Source organism: Anas platyrhynchos, chromosome 2, assembly GCF_047663525.1.
Source record: "Anas platyrhynchos isolate ZD024472 breed Pekin duck chromosome 2, IASCAAS_PekinDuck_T2T, whole genome shotgun sequence".
NCBI classification, from domain to species: domain Eukaryota; kingdom Metazoa; phylum Chordata; class Aves; order Anseriformes; family Anatidae; genus Anas; species Anas platyrhynchos.
Window position 1 is genome coordinate 40714843 of NC_092588.1, and position 22233 is coordinate 40737075.

At 35.9% G+C, this 22233-nt stretch overlaps 1 protein-coding gene across 3 annotated transcripts in view; it reads right to left on the reverse strand.

Annotated features, from left to right (window-relative positions):
• The window catches only part of RP1 (RP1 axonemal microtubule associated), a 216958-nt gene that overhangs the window by 27724 nt on the left and 167001 nt on the right, over positions 1 to 22233 (reverse strand). For 2 of the 3 annotated variants that reach the window (XM_038175398.2, XM_038175399.2), the window contains 5 exons: positions 22020 to 22159; positions 12538 to 12790; positions 8040 to 8281; positions 5311 to 5437; positions 3706 to 3854 (listed from right to left, as the gene is read on the reverse strand). In XM_038175398.2, coding sequence (XP_038031326.2) covers positions 3706 to 3854; positions 5311 to 5437; positions 8040 to 8281; positions 12538 to 12790; positions 22020 to 22159 — 911 coding nt within the window. The remainder of the gene's footprint in view (positions 1 to 3705; positions 3855 to 5310; positions 5438 to 8039; positions 8282 to 12537; positions 12791 to 22019; positions 22160 to 22233) is intronic. The other variant, XM_072034607.1, reaches the window with a different exon arrangement.

The window sequence follows — 22233 nt, forward strand, 5'->3', positions numbered from 1 at the left end:
CTAGTTTCCATCTGTATAATCCTTCTGCTCAATGACCAGGCCATTTTATTGTTTGCTTCTGTATCTTGGCCAGCAGCCTGTCACTATGATTAATACATTTGGATCAATGGCATTTTGCAATTGTTTAATCATTATGTCAGGTACACTTTCCATAAGAGAATGGTTTATCTGCATTTGTACAATAACAGTATTCATGATGTGATGTGTACACTGCAGACAAATATTGACTTCTTTATAGTGGCCACAGTACACTGTCCCTCATTCATGCCCTTTTTAGTGTATTCTGCCACTCAGGGATTTTTTTACAGAAGTAATTTTTAAAATTGCCAATGCTTAATCTGTGAGTATGGAAACTGAACACCAACAGTCACCTCTCACTGACAATTTTTGTATGTGCTGCAGTTACCATGGTACCAACCTGAGCAGTTGATGTCTAAATATAGGGCAGGATAAAGGATATATCTTTTCAACAACTAATAGAATGAAGTAAAAATTCACGAAGATTTTACTCTTTCACTAACATAGAGTACTTAATACTGGCCACTTTCATCAAACAGAGATTAAAACACTTAAATATCAATCATAACATATTCAGTGCAGTTTACGAACTTTGATTGAATTGATATGAAAAAAGCCACATTCTCAAAGAGGAAATTTATGTGTAACTCACAGCCATACGACAGAACATACAGCAAGTCTATCAAAGACCACATAAAAGAAGCAGAAAGAATTTCATTAGCTGCAAAACGTTGGGTGCCAGAAGCAATGTAGAGATATGTTAAGGCTGAGATGATTTCACACAGCTGGGTCTAGATTTTTACAAAATGTCTGCACTGAGCATACTTGGTTCAAGAAAGTGTTTGTAGCAGGTAACATTTATCAGAACTGAACTGACTCATGAAGTATGAATAAATAGTATTAGGAATTCATGAAACCTGAACTGCATGAAGAAGTGCAATGAGATTGCTTTGTCTAAATTTGTAGTTTTTAGGAGAACATCAGACAAGGCATCAATGTCACAGCAATTTGAAAGAATACAGCTCTTGCAGCACTTGGCCTCATACTTATTTTTCTAAATGGATCACCAGAAGCTCAGCTGTCTTGGTGACAGTGTTACTCTCTCTCACATGGGGTGAGCCACAAGAAGTTTACTGGTGAATGAATAATTTCATGCATAGTACTTTATCTAACAGTTCTCCAATGGTTTTACAGATGTAAAGACTTTAGAAAGACACAAAGAAACTTTTCAGATGTAAGAAGAGAATTAATTCTTTAACTATCATGTAATTGAGCTCATGTAAATAAAAGACCTGCTAAATGAGAGAAGTATACCTCCAACCCCCTGCAAGGTCTTCTGAATATTTAAACATTTCTTGCATTTCTGCATTGCTAAGCTGTTGTTTGTAGCAGCCCTGACATTCTGTGGGACTAACACCATATTTCGATGTGATTTCTAACAGAAACACTGTTCCAGTTCACTAGCTGTTACTGTGTAGTCAGGGGAAAAATTATTGCAAGGAAAAGCACATTTTAAAATGTCAGAACAACTGTTAAGATTCAGAATGCAAATTCCATGTCTGTTATATGCCAAAATCCCCTAAACCACCAAGTCCAGATTCTCTGACTGCAGGGGTGCTCAGCACAATATGTGATTGGGTTGGTACAGAAAGAGACATTCTACACTTGAGAGTCTTTTTGGAGATTACTTATAATGGGAAGAAAACATTGGGAAATTTCCAAAACCCACCATGAAGAAAATGCTGCAAAGGCAGGAGTCTTGCTTGCAGAAACAATTTAGTCTTTGTCAATTAACCAAATACGTTCATTTTTACTGAACAAGGAGTAAATTGAGATTTAGAATTATAAGTTTTCTCTATTAATTATCTACAAGTAATTTCTTTTTTGGCCCTAAAATATTCCTATGCTAATATCTACTTATAAGCATAATACTATGTCGCATTCACATACTGCTCCTATAAATGCCAAATATGGAAACAAGAGATGGGTACATGCCAGCTCTGCCTCTTACTCTGTAAAAAAAGTAAAATTCTGTGCCATACAGGAGTATAAGCAGACACCATAAAAACATCCTTCAGATTATCTTCATAGATAATTTCTTTTCTACTAGGCAACATTTCTGCACGTGCATCCCTGGTCTCTTTTGATTAAAAACTTCAGTGCACACTGATAGTGAACATTTAAGGAAAAATCTTTAAAAACTTACATTAAACTCACTACTCTATGACAGCAAAAGTACAGTAGCTCTAACATCCAATGACTCAAACATAGTTTATCGATAAACTTTAATATGAATTTCAAAATTAGGGAAGACAAACTTTTTCTTTTCAAACTTCTGCCTTTTCAAAATTGAGAACCCTCATCCACAAACATTTAGTCCCTTAAAAATAAAGATTTTAACTCTGTCACTTTTCTTATGAATAATCATTTCAAATGGGTCTATGCAAGGTAATGACCTCTTTCAACTCTCATTGAATTCATGAAACTGAGAATAGCTAGGAACTGAGCCACTGCTAACCTTACATATCATGCCTCTGCTTTGGTTATCAATCTAAGCTGATTTGCAAACTTGCATCCTTAGAGAAACTGTCATTCATTTGGCAGCTGACACCTGCAGAAGGAAATAGTTTGATATAATATGATACTTCTAATTCAAAAGACTACCACAATCACAGTATTCACTGAGAGCTCACAAAGGTAGAATGGTGCACAAGCTGTAAGGAAAATAGACAGCACTCTTTATAGTAAAATACGTTCTGCATTTCTGGTTATGAGATATTAGTGTTTCCTTCCTAAATTTTAACTATTCCATTTGAATTTTTCTGTAACTGATGTTTATTTCATTATTATTATTATTATTATTATTATTATTATTATTATTATTATTATTATTATTATTATTATTACAGTTGCTTTAACCTTCAAATTTGTTTTAAAATAAAGGTCTGCAGAAAATGCAAACATTTTGTTAACCCCACATTTAAAAACTGTAATGAACTTTTTTGCTGAAAATTTCGCCCTCTTTATCCAGGGTTTTGCATCAAAGACATGCTTTCTGCTGTAAATCTGCCCACATTTCTACAGAACTTTTACTAGTTAAACTCTCTCTAATTTATGCTTATACTGACAATGCTACAGTCAAATGCATCTGTATCAGATATGCTGGTCTTTGGTCTACATCTGTGAGCTGAGAGACTCTCTCCTGCTCTGTGAGGAAATTACTCTGTTAGCGGACTTCTGAAATCTGTGGAGGGCAGCGGCTGCCTGTCTGCAGAGGGAGCAAGAGCCAAAATGAGTGGCAGCAAGCAGGCAGAAGCCATGGAAAGGAGCCTCAGCCCGGAGACTAGAAAGGGAAGAAAACAGGTATTAAAGTCTCTATCACTTTATTGTCAAGCAAATAGGCAAGAAAGCCACTAGCGTGTAACTGAAGGCCTTCGATATTTGCAACATTGAACCTAAAAGTACTTGATATAGTCACAATACTACTTTTCAGTATTGTTAGCATCAGTTGCATAAACATCAGTATTTTCCTCTTAAAATACATATATAGATATTCACACACAAATACACTTACTATCTCAAAGCATTACAAATTGGACTTTGTAGACTCTATCCCACATGGACTCCCATTGTGAATTGGACTGGGCTATAAAAGTGCAAAATATCATACATAAATGATAAGTATACCTTTCCTTTAGTGAAATTATCATCTCCTTTTCTGACTAATTTTCGTCTGCCAGTATCTCCCAAAATGCCTTGCAGTGTGACATACACATCTGCATCTGTTCCTGAGCCAGAAGATGCTCCCGTGGTGATGTAGAGAACATAGCTTTTCACTATTGGGAAAAAGAGATTAAAAGTTTAACAAAGCTTAATCAGATTTTTAAAATATGTTATTGAATAAACTATCTATTCAATAAACTATCTACTTATTAAATAAACTATTTATAACTATGTTATTTTAATAAACTAAAAAAATACTATCATGTTCTTAGTTTTTGATCCTGCCCAAAGAGATCAAATGGTCAAATAATATTACAACACCTAGAAAAACACAGAAGCATTGTAATAAAAAATTATGAACCACTATAATAACAAATAATGAACCAAATAGTTTGTGACTGGGCCTGAAATAATGGAAGAAGAGAAAATGAAAAGTAAAACAAAGAGATCGCAAATTATTATAAAAAAATGTAAATAATACTCTACTGCATACTTGCATACACTGAAATAAATAACACTCAGGAATGTACCTAGGCTAAGGATAACATTAAATTACTCAAAAAACATCACTTCTCCAAGCCCCACTAAGTTCAAATGAAACTGAACTCCATCAGATGGATGACAGCTTTCGCATTTGCATGATAATGGTCCAGACCATGGCTGACTGCTCTACCAACTGAGGACAGTTATTGGCTGCAGCAGACAATTTCAAGAAATGCATATTCTCTGATGTATCTCACAGATGTTCAGCTGTGCATTTATTGGCTGACCATGTTAACTTCCCGGTTGTAGTCCCAGAGAAATGTATAGGACACTTGTGATCTGGCCCCCAAAATAAGAAAGAACATCACCAAAACATTTGATTGAAAAAGATAAAAAAATACGGAGATGAAGTAAGAAAACACTATCTGTCCTCATGTTTGAAACTTTAGAAAGAGTAGCAGCATTTGTGAAGGTTTAAACATTTGTGCTCTTTCAGAAAAAAAAAAAAAAAAGGAAAACGAAAAAAGAAAAAAAAAATAGTAGACTATCCATTTAGGACAAGAGCTTATGCATTCTTACTAACTGTGGTTATCAAATCTGTGAACAAACACAGAACAAATGAAAACTATCTGGTCTTGAGGTGATCAAGGAAAAACTCACAAGAAGGAGTTTCATGATAGATTTAATTACAAGAAGAATGCCTCAAGGTATAAACAATATAAAGTCAATACAAACAAATGTTTGTGGAGTGATGGACTTCCTTCTTATCTGACATTACGAGAGTTATTTCTTCTGGATCTCCTGTACTTCCTTGGAGAGAGAACCAGATAACGTTACCAAGAAACAGCAGAACTCTGAATACCGTTCAAAACATTTTAAATATTTTTAGTGCTGCATGCTTGCTCTTTTATGTGTCCCAAACTGATCTCAATCAGGCTTGGAATGCAAAATGCACAACTAACTACAGGAACTGAGAAACTTCTATAAAAAATGAATACTTTTCTGACAAATCCTCTGGAATGCTCTGAAAATCTGAGCCATCATAACTGGCCACATCTTTTCCAGTGTTTCTGATTTGTGACAAACCTGCTGGAAAAGGAGAAGCATCTGTGAGAACTGGACGCTCAGCCACTCTTACTCCTTCGTCATCTGCAAAGTTGCAACAAAATGGAAATTCCAGAACATTTTTAGTTTCTCTGTGTTGAAGCTTTACCTTACCAAAGAACAAAAAGAAATACTTTTAGCATGTGTCATTTGCTGTAGACCAAACAAGACATACTGCTGAAAGACACTGACAGAGTACACATAGTGCAATACCAAAAGAGAAGAGGAAATAAATTCGTCTAAAATGTTTCTTTTTTTAAACAGATTTTTAAAAGACAAGAAATAGAGATTTTCCCAATTAAAAATAATTAAAATGTCAGCAGTATTACTGTAGAGACTGTTGCACTACAGGGAAAAAAATGATTTGGAATGGTTCAAAAAGGTTCCTTTATTTAATCTATTCATTCAGCATATGGGAGAAAAAGAAGTGTTGATATGCCTATTTCAACTTGTGAGAAATGTCAATAAACCATAACATTTTTAGGGCAGAATGTCTTCTCATTCTGAGTATTTGGAGGAAGAAAAATTAGCATTTCTGGGAGAAAAAAAAAATAATTGAATTTGAGCATGTTTATGACACGTATATCACAGATATATCTGCACATATGTATCATATGAATATACAGATTATATTACTACTTTGAATGTCTATTAAACATTGTATATAAAGTAGTCAAAGGGTGATGCTGACTAATCTATGCAGCTTAGTCTTATTTTAAGGAAAGAGATTTTGATAATGACGTTTCTTGTACTATGACCCTACCAGGTACAATAGGAGACAAAAGTTCTGTTTTCTAAACTGTTTTAAGATAGACTAGAGAAAACAGTTGAAAATATATTTCAACTATATATATATATATATATATCAACTATATTTTCTGAGCACAGAAAATTTACTCATTACTCATTCATTTCTTCATGACTTAACTCACTGTCACTTAAAAATGACCAAACCTTTAACTCAGAAAATTCAATGATCTTTGTTTAGCAATTGCTGGTGGGAGATTGTAGCATTTTTTTTCATCTTCCAAAGACACCTATTATTTTTCATTATGGCAGACACATTGAAAATATTTTTTAAATGAAAGGCTAAATATAGGGTTAATACCATTTCCCTTTCATACTAACATCTGCATTCCTGAACAGTTTCTTGACAATTACATTTTATTGACTGTGCTTTATTTCTTCAAGAACTGAGCATCAAGAATAAAGAAGTTAGCTTCTGCATTCTTCAGAAATAAAGTTTTTTGTTTTTTTGTTTTTTGTTTTTTTGTCCTAGATACTTTACAATTATTTCTTTTTTCTCAAAAATTTCAAGGCAATTATTTTGCAGTTACAGTTCTAATTTGAATTCTGAAACTATATATGGAATTCAACCATCTGAAGCACCTGCTTGTGATAGATGGTGGAAATCTCAGCCTCTGTGAAGAAAGTCTTGTAAAACCAAAATAAAATTGCATAGAACTGACCATCCTGCAGTGTAAATTTAATAAGCAGTGTAAACAGACGATAACCTGGCTTTGATAATAGTTATTATCCACAACTCTTATATCAACCTAGTTATTTCATACAAGAATTCAACCAGTCCTGCTACAGAATCCATGGAATAACAGAGCAAACATCTTCCTAAAACCCCGGTAGTTATATTTTCTTTCTCTTTCTGAGAAAGAGTTCTACCTGATACAAATGTGTACCTTTTCTTTTCCTATATGAAGTATGCTGATTATTTTCTAACTCAGCTTTGAGTTGTTGTTACGAGCTAATGAAGAAAAGCAGATTAATAGATACCACTGCAACAGCCAAGTTTCTGTTCTCAACTTTTTTATGTGATACACTGTCTCCAAGAAGCAGTCTTAATTTTATCAATAAATTTGTTAGGTGATGAAGATGAAATTAGCAACCTGCCTAACAGTTAAGTGTCAACAGGTTCAGTTGTCTATTTAGTACCATGTAACAGAAAATAAAAATATTTTTTTTCTCCAATTTGTAATGAGAACAAAATGAAAGTATTTGTGGGCAAAAGTGTGGCTGCAGTTTGAAAGAAGATTATTCTTTCCCTTAAACCCCTTTTTATTTTCCCAGCATAAGAGGATAAAGATACATTTTGTAAAGTGCCACAGCAATTCCAGTGTGATGTCAGATTTTAACTTCAGCGTCTTGGACATCAGAAGAAAGATTGTCATTTTTGCTATTCACTTCTTTTTTTCACATGCCAACTTAAATGGCAGATATTTTCATCAAAAGGCTTTTCTGGTGTCTTGCTTAATTGTTTGCCTCAGATCACTGGGTCCACAACATGTAACAGTCAACTTGGGGTTATATAAATTCTGCACTGCATGTCAGTGGCTCCAGTTCCAAAAAGAGACAACGGGGTGTGCTATATGTAATGGCACATCTGTGCATACGCCTTCCAGAAATTCACTTAAATTTACAAGATTTTTGCAATCCAAAGCTATTTTAACAAATTTGAGCATTCTCTGAATTTATCAGTCTATCAGTGTTGAATTACCAGATGCACTTATTTCTGTAATTCAAAAAATATGTAATTTCAAAAGGAGACCAGAAGTACTGACCATGGAATGCAGAAATAAGACAATCTTACAATAAATATATGTAGTACATATATATATATACTAAGTATATATAGTATACTTTAGTTTTTTTTGTTTGTTTGTTTGTTTTTGTTTTGTTTGTTTGTTTTTGTTTTTTACCTCACGGCAATGCCAAGTGTCTCCTTCTCCAGCTTCTTCAATTTCTAGGCGAACTTTGAATATAGTATTGAATTTCTTATTTAGTTCAATTGAAGTCTCATAAACATGTTTTTTTTTAAGTGATCCTTTTGCAAATATGACTGAAGTACAGGCACCTTTTTCACCACACACAGTTAGAGACATTTTAGGATTCAAGGAACTAGAAGAAATATCACTAGTTGTGACAAAGACATCCCACGTCCCTGTTGAAGCAAAATAGTAGCAAAAAATTAATTAATTGACTGAATATCCAAAATAATACAGCTATTTGTAATGGGCTGAGTTAGTGAGTGATTAGCAAACCATTTCCACCTTTGCACTGAACTAAAACCTTAGAATATAATAGATACACTTGTTATTGGTTTAGTACACACAGATAAACAGATTTAGATGCCAGCATTTCTGTAATGACAGATGACCCTTTAAAGAGGGACCAGGCTAGTAGGACTGTGCAGATAAGACTGCCAGTTCCATACCAGAGATTTACAAAGAGCCTTGCCAATTTATTGACCTTTTTCCCCTTTTAATTGTATTCTCTGATTATTTTAATCTCTTTCTCACCAATCACCACCTAAAATCAGCATAGTTTTCTCTAGATAGTACTGGTTACCAGGTTTGACTTTGATCCTGGAGGTTATTGTCTGCATTTCAACTTTTTGAGGAGCTACTTAAATTAGGTTGTTCATATTTGCTACATATACTCTGTAACAAGAAGAGATAAACTGGTTCAGACCTTGAAATATGTAAATCATGTTCTCATATATAAACATAAATATATAACATAATATAAATAAAATATAAATAAATATAAAATTAAATATAAAAATCCTGTTTTTCATTAAAAATAATAATGACTTCTACAGAAAGACTTTGATCACCTGGACTTGTGTAAAATGGATCACAACCAGCTGAGCTTTGTTTATGCAAAGTGAGCCAAAGTATGAATTTAATATTTTCTAATAGCTATTTTGGAATCTGGAAATCTATTTTACTTTGAGTAATGGAAATGGTAATTTTCATAGTCCTGTAAAGTCCTGTTTTCTAACCACAATAGGCAAATCTTTATATCCTGGTATAAATTAATTTAAATAAAGCTTTGTTAATTTACAGGAGGTAAGGATCTATGCCATGAATTCATAAATGCTATGAAAGTAAAAAAACAAAAAAGAAAAGCTCTCATAATCCTTGAAATCATCTAAAATAACTTCAAAATTTATTACTTTACAGCTAATCATAAATAGCTCCAACATTCAGGTCTGTGAACATTAAATACAAATACAATCAATGATATACATGAAAAAAAAAAGAAAAAAGAACTAAAATGAAAATTTAGAATACCAACTCTGACATAATCCAGATTTTTTTAGCCCTGGAATATTAAAATATTAAGCCTATTAAGCTATTATTATATAGCTGCCTAGGAACAATGAATGGAAGGTCTGCCTCTATTGGATCCTACAGCACCTTAATCTGCTGTTACATATTAACTATATTGTATAATCTCTTTCACTTTCTTTAGTTTAGTATAAAAGAGAACTATGCTAAAAATCATTCTATTTTTCTCAGAAATCTTTTAATATTGACAGAATGGCATTAAGTGTCTGATGAAATCCATTTATTTTTGTGACAACTTTGTTCATTAGCCTAAATAACTTTTTTCCTTCTTCATATGTAAGCACCAATTACTTTGATAGACCTCAACTGTGTCCACCTTCAATCTTTAACTTGCTAGCCTGTATAGATCAAGTATTTTGTTTTTGTTTTATATCCTTTCACAACAAGGTCTTGCCATATCCTCTGTCATTGCATCTTCTTTACATCCATTTAATTTTGAACAAGTTTCTCTGGACACAGATGGTCAGAATTGTACACAGCATTTCAGGTGAAATATAATTATTTCTTTGCACAGTGTCATTAGTTCTTCTCTATTTTTACTGATAATGCCTAATACATTGTAGGGTTACAAATACTTAATTCACAGCAAATCACACTGCTTTCTCAAAATTATTCTGTGATCATATAACAAATCCAGGTATTTCTCCTACTCACATACTGCTGAAGAACTCTTGTAGTAGAAATCATTAAAAGACATACAGATCCCATAAGAGTAGACTCTTATCTACTACCTAGTTCCAAATTTCCCAATAAATTCTATGCAAATTAGGAACTTGTACCAAAATTAAGAGCTTAAATATATAGTTGGATTCAGGTTTAATTGTGTTTTAGCTTTGCTCTGTTCATTTATATTGCTTTCCTCCAGTTATCTTCCAGCCTTTTCATCCTCTTGTCAATAACCCTGGCTCTGTAGCTCCAACAGATTTCGTTAACACTTTTACTCTCCCTTCTTTAACTCTTTTTCATTTTGCTTTTACTACTACTCTCCCCTTTCTAATTTCCAATTACATAATAATTTCCCATAAAGCAAATAAAATTCAGTACTGAAATTTAGACAGAGTAAATGCCATTGCATTTCTCCTTCTGGAAAATATTTCTAAAAAGTATCAACTTTGTTTTACAATTTATCATTTGTGAACTCATTTCTTTCATTTCTTGTTTACCTGTGGTATCTTAACTACTTTTTCTATATTTTAGATGGAAGTATTACTTTTGCTATTTAAAAGTTGTACCTCTCACCTTCATAATTTTTTTTGACAACCTTGCTACTGGATCTGCCACCTCACTTCTCTGTTCCTTCAATATTCTGGGATAAAGACTGCTTTGGTTGCCACTGACTACATGAAACTTGAACTATATTTGCATTTCAGATTTGGTGATTTCCAATAACTTCATTCCCACTAGTAACTTTGATTTTGCTTTCCTTGCCCACATTGTGGGTCCTTAATGAAAACAGGGAGAAGTATTCAATTTGTTTAGAGACTCTACCTACATCACCTTTAGTGTCCACCTTACTGCTCCTGCATAGTCACTTATCTTTCCATTTTCTTTTTGTAAGTAAATGGTTGAAGAACCTTTACTATTTATTTTAATTTCTTTATAAAATCTGACTCAGTCTGACATTTAGTAAGTCCTGTTGCATCCATATACTTTCTGACCTCTGAGGTATAGTGATCTTTGCTGATCAGTCTTATTTCTAAATTCCTTATAGGCTTTCTGCTTACCTGTAATATTCTTCTGAAAGGTATTATATACACAGATGAGAACTGATGTAGAATAGATTCACAACTGAGTTTTAACAATCATAGACTAGAACATACTAGTGGGTCTACACTCAAATTTTTGATGACTATATGTTTGTGATGGTGGATTTTTTTATAATGTTACATTTCAACACTAGATAAGAATGCAAGATTTCTCACACCTTTTATATAGTCTGTGAAGGGAGACACAATAGACCATGACCAAAAAACTAAAATAACTTTCAGGAGAAGCCTGCTGTGCTCTGTAGTAGGGTACCTAAGGAATCTACCTTTTTAGAGACCTGGAATACTTGCAGTGTTGGAGTATAGCTATTTCTTATTTTGAAATTATCACTACTCAAGCTGTTCATCTTATGTTTGTATTCCCATGCTACTCTGTTCTTCTGTTGTCTCAGTAACATTATTTTTGTATTTCCAGAGGTGATATAAAATATCTGATACTGGACAAAGTACAGGTAGCTAAATATATGTGTACTTACTACTGTTGTGTCTGCAACTATGCATAATATAAAACTTTAAGCATAAAATGGAATATCCATGAATATAGAAATCAATAAAGATCAATATACAAAACTGTTGATTCAGAATGTAAATTAACACTTTACATAGTTTGGTCTACCAGTTCTGAGACAAATTTCATAAATGGACCCAAAGCACCATTTTATACCTCTTTAAAAAAAAGACGTGAAACAGCTAAGAAATCCAGTCCTATGACAAAGTACAAAAAGACTTATCAAGTTTTCAATGTCTACGTTGTTTCTGAATTTTGGTCCTTTAACCAAACAGTTTAAATGGGATATTAGGTTCAGATCAACTGTTTGCAGGAACTCATGCCACTGATGTAAGTAAAAAAGAAAACTGCAAATAAAAGCAAATGCTTTTTTCTTTTTTTTTTTCAAATATGTGAACATACGGGAAAGTCTCATTTGCTAAAAGAGTTTTTGTATCTCTTCTTTTAATTTCATCACTGTTGCAGGAGCCTTCTGCTCTGCATTGACTGCCATATGGAACAACCTACCTCTTTCTGCTTCAGCTTTTTTCAAGCCTCAACTAAAAACATACTTTCTCCATTGCCCCCATCACTTAATCTCTTCTTTTTGCTCCAGTCTTTCTTCTCTCAACACTATAATTCTATATGCCATGTCTGGAAATTGTTTGGAGAGACATTTTGAGAGGTACAACTAACATTTAAGTTATATTATTTCTGTATTTTGGTTTTAGTTTTAAAAATAACCTAAAAAATAATATGAATTACAATTAAAACAAAAACCTGAAGGAATTTTGATGATTTAGGGCCTTACCATGAATCTTTCCTGTCAGCATTCCATTCCTGACTTTTCCAAGAAGTCTCAACTTTCTCTCCATCTGTGCATCGCCAACTCCACTGTCTAACCATTGCTGGCAAAGAAATGCATATTGGCCATCAGTCTTGCCTGATTCATGGATGACAATCCGATCCAGGTACCATCCAGCTCCATAACCCACGTTATTGTGCTCAACAAGCACTTGGCTTAACTGCCCAAGGTCTACTGCTCTCATCTCAGAAATACTGACCTGATAAGGTAAAGGCAAAATAAATAGCATGAAAGTGAAAGAAACATATACTTTTAAGACTATGTTTGGAAAGATGGACTCCTTTCAATACTGAATTATCTTTTCTTTTCCAACAGAAAAGAATGATATTCTGCTATTTTGACATTTATATGTAGAGACCTTATTCAGAAAATATGTGGACCCTTGAATGTATGCATTTTTCCTTATTCATGATCACTGTATTTCAGTCTCTGTTATGAAAAATATCCCACTAGTTTCACTGGAAAGAAACCTCAGATCATTAATTTACTTGCAGAAGTCTCATGAAAATTCAGCCGCTCCCTCATAACTGAATCAAAGGGAGTGTCTGAAATATCAGGACAGGCCTTGTAAATTGAACTTGGTTTTAAAAAGGCATTTGATTTTTAAACATGTCAAAGTATTTTATATTCTAAGTTATCCCATTTTTCAAATGGGAAATGCAGCATTATTCAACTCTAAACAGAAATACTGACACTGTTGATGACTATGCAAACAAAGGATGATACTGACATTAGAAACTATAAGTAAGGCTGTGCACGCATACAAGCAAGAATTGATGTGTTCTTTGGATGTAAATAGACATCTGTTTAAATATTGCTACAGCTACCAGCAAACAAAAGCTAAATGGCAACTGCACTAGTGCATGTTGGGATGAATAAATTATGTGAGTGAGAGAATGAATGTGTTCCATGCAAGAGAGAATGTGAGTGGGTGGGAGTAGATACATGGGCATGTGTGTGGGTGACATTAAAAAAACGCAGATGGATAGTAGAAGCAGACGTTGTAATTTTTATTTGTTGCCAGCCAATTTGCCATCAGACAGGAAAAAGCATGATGACCAGAAAGCAACAAAAGAAGAGATGATTTTTAAAAATTATTATGTCATCTGGCCCATTCTCCTAGCAGTGTGTGACTATTCTCTGTAACATGCTCAGAGAAAGAAAATATCAGATTTATTATTCCTATCACAGCCTTAGGACTTCCAGAATTCTTACCTTGTTATATCCATGACCTCCCCAACAGTTACCGTGGGAAGTTACAGACCTTCATGTAATGCATATGCAGCCCAAACTAAGACATAGCAGTGAGGAACTTCTTGTAAATAACTTTTTGGGAGCACTCATTGCTTTTTAATTTTATTCTTTGTAATTCCAAGCTAAATATAATTTTCTTGTCAGTCTACATGACCCTTGACTTAGAGGAAATGGACTGTATCGCTAATATTCATGTTCCTTCACAGCTAACTCTCTCTAAAAAAGGGACCTATCATTAGTCTCATTCTTTGCAATAATAATTAACAGTCATTAGACAACAGTGGTCATAATCACCCATTGTTATCAATGAATTCTCATAATAATACATTAAATTGCCCACTCCTTCAGCCTTAGCAAGAATGTACTTTTGGTTGATGCCATTACTTTTTTTTTTTTTTTTTTTCCCTGCTCAGTATAAAGGCATTAGGAACTGTATTAAACACACTACTGCAAGTGTAATTAATAAAAGCCAAAAGGATCTTATTTAAATTGGCTTGCTTTAGATAAAGTGTTAGCTAGGCAAAATTACAATCCACATTTATTTAACCCATTCAATTGGTAAAAAAGTTATACACGATTTCTTGAATGAATAGAAACAAGCTGTCTTTTCTGCCCTAATTTATTTTCTTATATGTTGCTATATTTTTTTGTCCTCTTAGTTTTTCCTTATATTATAGTCCTTTAACAGTCAAGAGAGACCAGGAGAGTTCTTTTTTTCATAACTCAGTTTTTCTTAACTTTGTCTTCTTTTCCTGTCCACTTCATATTTTCCAGTGATACTGTCCCTCAAGACAGCTTGCCCTTTACATCTTTCTTTCACCTTCTATTCATGATACTGTCACTAAAACCTTGTTCCAACTTTTTCATTAATGTAATTGTAATAAAAAAGAATATAAGACTGGTAATAGTATATCAGACCACAGATCCATCTAGTCCTGTCACCAATAGCTGCCAATAATAGATTCCTGGGAAAGAGTTTAGAAAGAGGGTAAATTTATAGAGATAATTCTTAAATATCAGCATTCTCAAGCTTTAGCAATTTGTGGTTCAGGGATTTCCCAAGCCAGAGTGCCTTTTCACTTACTGGTTGTCTTCCATGACAATGTGCAATTGCTCTTTGCACCAACATGCATTTTACCATCCGCAATGTCTTGTGGCAGAAAGTAAAATAGATTAATTATGCACTGTGTAAAAAGCCACCTCCTTTTGCTTTGAATCTGCCACCTGCAGGTTTCATTTAATGCTATTGAGTTATCATATTTCATAAGAAAGTAGAATTACTCATTTTCTATATGCCATTTTATTTTTCTTATCTCCCTATCCTTTCCTTATAACATCCCATTTCTAGGCCAAACAGTTCTTGTTTGTTTAGTCATTCCTTGTATGAAAGATACTTCACATCACTTGACTTTCTTTTTTATACATCTTAAGCAAGTGAATCAGTAAGGCACAGAATTTATTATGCATCCTCACAAGAGAACTTACCTGGGGGCATGACAGTATATTCTACATTGGAGGGGGTGGGCATGTCATTTTTTCTAGTAATTCCTGACCAAATGGAATCTTTGGGTCGGGCTCAAAGGGTTACATCAGACTGGCAGCCAGTCACCAGTGGGGTTCCCCACAGCTCCATTTTAGGGCCAGTTTTTTCAACATTTTTATAAATGAGCTGGATACAGGACTTGAATGCATATTAAGTAAGTTTGCAGAAGATATTAAATTAGGAGGAACAGTTGATTCCCTTAGGGTGGAGAGGCCCTGCAGAGAGATCCTGGCAAATTAGAGGGCTGGACATTCACCAACTGCATTAAATATAACAAGAGCAAGTGCTGAATTTCTGCACCTGGGATAGGGCAATCCTGGATATACGAAAGGACTAGGAGATGGAGTGGCTGGTGTCCCAGAGGGCTGTGCTGCTATTCAGAGGGACTGTGACAGGGTGGAGGTTCAGGCTGAGAGGAACTTCATGAGGTTGAATAAGGGCAAGTTCATGGTCTTGCACGTAGGGACGAATAACCACAGGCACCAGAACAGGCTGGGGGCTGACCTGCTGGAGAGCAGTGCTGAAGAGAGGGACCTGGGAGTCCTGGTTGACAGCAGGCTGACCATGAGCCAGCAGCGTGCCCTTGTGGCCAAGAAGGCCAACAGTATCCTGGGGTGCATTCAGAAGAGTGTTGAGAAGAGTGTTGCCACCAGGTCAAGGGAGGTGATCCTCCTCCTCTACTCAGCCCTGGTGGGGCCACACCTGGAGTACTGTGTCCAGTTCTGGACTCCCCAGCACAAGAGGGTCATAGAACTACTGGAGCAAGTTCAGAGGATGGCTAAAAGGATTATTAGAGGACTGGAGCACCTGTCATACAAGGACAGGCTGAGAGAACTGGGCTTCTTTAGCCTGGAAAAGAGAAGACTGAGGGCAGACCTCATCATTGTGTATAAATATCTGAGGGGAGCCTGTCAAGAGGATGGAGACAGTCTCTTTTCAGCTGTGTCCAGCAAGAGGAGAAGAGGCAATGGGCACAAAATGAAGTACAGGAGGTTCTGGTTGAATATAAGAGGGCACTTTACTGTGAGGGTGACAGAGCACTGAAACGGGTTGTCCAGAGAGGTCGTGGAGTCTCCTTCTCTGGAGATAATCAAAAACCACATGCATACCATTGTCCTCAGCAGGGGGATTGTACTAAATGATCTTCAGAGGTTTCTTCCAACCCTGGCCATTCTGTGATTCTGGGATTCTGAGATGAGAGGCTGGAGAACAGCCCCATGAAAATGGATCTGGGGATTTTGATCAATGGCAAGTTGAACAGTGTGCTCTGGCAGCCTAAAGGGCCAACTGCACCCTGGGGTGCATCAAGCATGGCATTGCTAGCTGGTCAAAGGGGAGTGATTGTCCCACTCTGCTTTGCACTGGTGTGGCATCACCTCAAGTAGTGTGTGCAGTTTTAGGCACCACCAGATAAGAAGGACAAAACTATTTAGAGAGTGTCCAAAGGAGGGTTATGAAGATGGTGAAGGGTCCAGAGGGCAAGACGTATGAGGAGTGGGTGAGGTAACTTGGTTTATTCAGCCTGGTGAAGAGGAGACTGAGTAAAGATCTCATCTCACAAGGGGAGAGGAAGGACATCTCTGCTCTCTGGTGACAGTGACTGGACCTGAGGGAACAGCATGGAGCTGTGATAGGGGAGGATCAGGTTGGATGTTAGGAAAAGGTTCTTCACCAAGAGGGTGGTCAAGCACTGGAACTGGTTGTCCAGGTAAGTGGTCACAGCACCAAGCTTGATGGAGTTCAAGAAGTGTCTGTACAATGTTCTCAGACATACGGTTTGATTTTTTTGTGGTCTGGTGTGGAGCCAGGAGTTGGACTAAAGTATCCTTGTGGATCCCTTCAAAGTGGGGATATTCTATGATTCTATGATTTGGTTTGTTCTGTTTTAGTTTGGTTTCACATCAACTGAACATGAAGCTGACACCATTTTGGAGTTATCATAATGTCATGATCACCTTCCTCACAGGAGAAAAGCAGCTTTTTCATAGACCATCATTTTGCATGCAAATTTACAGGTGTGTTCCCTTCACATCCACTCTTTTACACTCAGCTACAATGAATTTCATCTGCCATTTTATTACCTAGGCAATCAATGTAGTGAAGTCCTTCTGTAGTTTCTGCCACCAACTTTCATTCTCGCTGCCTTAAATATCAGTATCATCAGAACACTTTGTCATCTCACTCCTCACCCCTTTCCCAATAAACTATTGCATTACAAAGAATGTGAATACACAAAATATCTAAGCGGAAGAAAACTTTCATTGTTCACAGAAAGAAAAAACGAACAAACAAACAAACAAACAAACAGATCACCCAAACAGATCAAAGGATCTACTTGGAAAGATCTGTTTGGGGGTTGGAACTAGATGATCTTTGAGGTCCCTTCCAACCCAAGCCATTCTATGATTCTATAACCAACATTTTTTTCTACTGCTCAATATAGTGTCTCTGATTTCTTTAACATTAACTGCTGTGTCACTGACTCTCTATTAATGTTCATAATTTAAATATAAATTATTTCTTTTTAAATCTCTGTTCCAGGTTATGCCACAGACTATGTACTTTTTTGTCCTTTATTAATTATTAATTATTAATTAATATTAATTATATATTATATATTATTATATTATTATAATATATTAATAATTATATTAATATAAATATAATAATTATAATAATAAACATAATAATTACATTAATATAAATAATAAATATATTAATATAATATATTAATAATATAATATAATATATTATTATATATATATATATATATATTAATTAATTATTTATAATAATATCATCCAGGTAATCAACACCACAAACCTTTACCTATAACACAGTTTGGACTTGTCCGAACCTATAACACAGTTTGGACTAAAGCAACAGGATTCTGCAAACAATGAAATCTGGAGGGAAAAATAAAAAAAAAAAAAGATTGCAAGAAACTATAAGAAAAAGCAGAAGAGGAAAGACAAATATAGCCAATTACTTTTGATAGAAAAACTATGGACAAATCATCTTCCCTTTCATAATAAAACGTCCAGCATACAGCTAAACAAAAACATCACATGAGTGTGATGAATGATGAGGGGCAGACAACTAGCTGACAGGTAGGGCTCAAATGGTTGTGGCAAATGGGTCCGCATCAGGCTGGTGTCTTGTCACCAGTGGGGTCCCCCAAAGCTCCATTTTAGGACCAGTTCTCTTCAGTGTTTTTATAAATAATTTGGATGTAGGGCTAGAAGGTGTTTTGAGCAAATTTGCTGATGATACTAAACCGAGAGAAGCTGTTGTCTCTGTCGAGTGGAAAGGCCTTGCAGAGAGATCTGGACAGATCAGAGAGCTGGGTGATCACCATCTGCATGAAGTTTAACAAGAGCAAGTGCCGGGTCCTGCACCTGGGACGGGGCAACCCTGGCTATATGTACAGACTGGGCAATGAGACACTGGAGAGCAGCCCCGCAGAGAGGGATCTGGGGGTTGTGGTTGACAGCAAGTTGAATATGAGCCAGCAGTGTGCCCCAGCTGCCAGGAGGGCCAATCGTATCCTGGGGTGCATGAAGCACAGCATTGCTAGTTGGTCGAGGGAAGTGATTGTTCCGCTCTACTCTGCGCTGGTGCAGCCTCACCTCAAGTACTGTGTGCTGTTCTGGGCACCACAGTATAAAAATGGTGTTAAACTATCGGAGAGTGTCCAGAGAAGGGGTACATGATGAAGGGACTAGAGGGGAAAACGTAAGAGGAGTGGCTGAGGGGAGAGGGGGAAAAGAGGAGGTTGAGGGGAGACTTCATTGCAGTTTACAGCTTCCTCATGAGGGGGAGTGGAGGGTCAGGTTCTCTTTAGTGAGCAGTGATAGGACCCATGGGAATGGTGTCAAGCTGCAACAGGGGAGGTTTAGGCTAGACATCAGGAAGAGGTTCTTCACTGAGAGGGTTGTCACACACTGGAACAGGCTTCCCAGGGACATAGTCATGGCACCAAGCCTGTTGGAGTTTAAGAAACATTTGGACTATGCTCTTAGTCATATGGTCTGAATTTTTGGGTAGAGTGTGTGGAGCCAGGAGTTGGACTTGATGATCTTTGTAGGTTCGTTCCAACTTGGGATATTCTATGATTCTATGAATTTCAGTAGGTAATAGGACACTGATTTTTTTTATTTTTTTTTTTATTTTTTTTTAGGAAGGAATATAGCACTATATTATTTCTAAGAAAAGGGTAAATTAAGCATATTTGCTTAATGACATGGCTTATGTCATTTTCCTCAGTAGTAAATTAAAGGAGGGGTAAGCTTCATTATATATACCTTTACCTCTTTTCACTCTTCTCTAAAGTATTAGTTATCTTCATATTAAAATGGGCAATGCGGGTCATTAGGAATGTGAAATGACACATTCAAAAAGTCAGGTAAACTACTATATAGGTGTCCCGCATTAAAGTGCACAGTCCACCATATCACTCAGACCATTCACAGCAACAGTTTTTTGAATATAATACCTAGAGCTGAGCTAAGAGATCTATTACAACGAAGGAAAAACAGAAGCAGAGGAGGAGTCTACAAAATTTTAAAGAGGTTGCAAATACATTACTTAAGTAAAAAAAAAAAAAAAGATATTAAAAAAGCAGCTCTGAGGAGAAGGACTTAGGGGTGTAGGTTGATGAGAATCATAGAATCATAGAATCATAGCTCAACATGAGACGTTAGTGGGTGCTTGCATCCCAGAAAGACAATCATTTCCTGGGCTACATCAAAAGAAGCATGGCCAGCAGGGCAAGAGAGGTGATTGTGTCCCTCTACTCTGCTCTTGTGAGACCCCACCTGTAGCGCTGTGTTCAGCTCTGGGGCCCCCAGCACAAGAAGGACATGGGGCTGTTGGAGCAGGTCCAGAGGGCAACAAGGATAATCAGAGGGCTGGAGCACCTCTCCTATGAAGACAGGCTGAGAGAGCTGGGGATGTTCAGCCTGGAGAAGAGAAGGCCCTGTGGAGACCTTGTAGTGGCCTTCCAGTGCCTAAAGGGGGCCTACAAGAAAGCAAAAGGGACTCTGTCACGGAGTGTAGTGATAGGAGAAAGAGAATGTTATTAAACTAAGAAACATTTAGATTAGATTTTTAGGAATAATTTTTTTACTCAGAGGGTAGTAAGACACTGGCACAGGTTGCCAAGAGAAGCTGTGGATGCCCCATCCCTGGAAGTGTTCAAGGCCAGGTTGGATGGGCCTTTGAGCAACATGGTCTTGTGGGAGGTGGAACTAGGAGGAAGGAATTTTAAGGTCCCTTCCAACCAAAACCATTTTATGATTACATGACTTGCAGTGTTAACTAGGGTGATAAAGATGTGTTCTTCTGCTCAAGAAACAATAAACAACCCAGAGACATAACAAGTGAGCACAGAATAGAGTTCTATAAAAACAAGAATGGCAAAGATTGGGTGACAGGGAAAAAATTATTCACACTGTCATCCAGCAAAAGAATGGAAATCAGATGGAACTGGTATGTGGAAAGTTACATGGGCTGTAGTTAAAGTGTGGTCCATACTACCACAGGAAATTGTGGATGCTCATCACATGTTTAAAAGGAAATTACATTAATTTATGAAACAAATTATCAGTGACTATTGAACACAAGGATGTTGTGGCTGGATCAAGAAAATATTTAACTGACAAAAACTACAGGCTGGAAGAGCAGCCTGGTGAGTATATACTATGTTTCTCTTTTTTATATAGTCTTACCTGGAAGCCAGCAATCGGCTGCCAGCAGAAACATGAGTCTGGACTGGAGATTTGTGCTGAATCAATATGGCAAACCTACCATGCTTTTATTCTTGAGAAAATATTTTGACATTGTAATGCAAATAAAGAAAAAATTGTCTAAGGGCAAAGCTAGCAAAGCAGTGGAACAGATTGCCTAGGAAATCTATGGTATCTCAATCACAAGAAATCTTAAGAAAAGTATGAAACAAGTATGGGGGATCCTGTTTCATTGCACAGAGATCAATTGAAAGGTCTTATTAAAATCTTATCTAGTCATACCCAGACTGATTCCAGGGTATGTGTGAACACATTGTATAGATATAGTCATTAATATTGTAACTGGCACAGGTTGACCAGAAATTCTCTACTAGTTACAGTATGTTGAGCAGTTACAGTATGTTTACAAGCAGTTTTACCTGTTTATGATTCTACTTATAAATAGGTTAATTAGAATATAATAGTTAACACATTTGAAAACTCTTTTTAACCTGTATCAGAACATATTTTTACAAAGCAGATTTTAAAGAAGCTGTCACCGGAAGAAGTCACATCATATCACGTTAATATTCATAGGTAAGTAAAATTCACAAACAACTGGAAATAAAGGCACAGAATTTTATACATCAATGGGTTTAATTCCAGTTTCTAAGAAAAATTACTAATGGTTTGTGGCTTTTTAATTTATTGCAACTTGAACTTTTCTTAAACTACAATTCAAATTCAAGTAAAATGTCCATTCTTAGTAAGCAACACATCTTTTCCACAGGTTACTACAGTGTAAAATCAGTGCTTGTATTTTATAATTGAAAAGAAATATGATTTTGGAAGAAAGCAATAAATGAAACACAGTAAACAGGTAAGGAACATAACTCAGTACTAACCTGTCCTCTTTCAAAATGTGAGTGGTTTAGTCTTCTTTTGCAGGAATCTCCCTGCTCTCCAAATATTGTGATAAATATGTCTGCATCAGTCCCTGATGCAGGCAATGTTCCCGTATGAACACTGACTGAGTAAAGAATTTCTGTCACGAGAAATCAGCGACACATTACCAAATCAATGACATAAGATGTTACCAAATCAGCAAACTTAGCCATG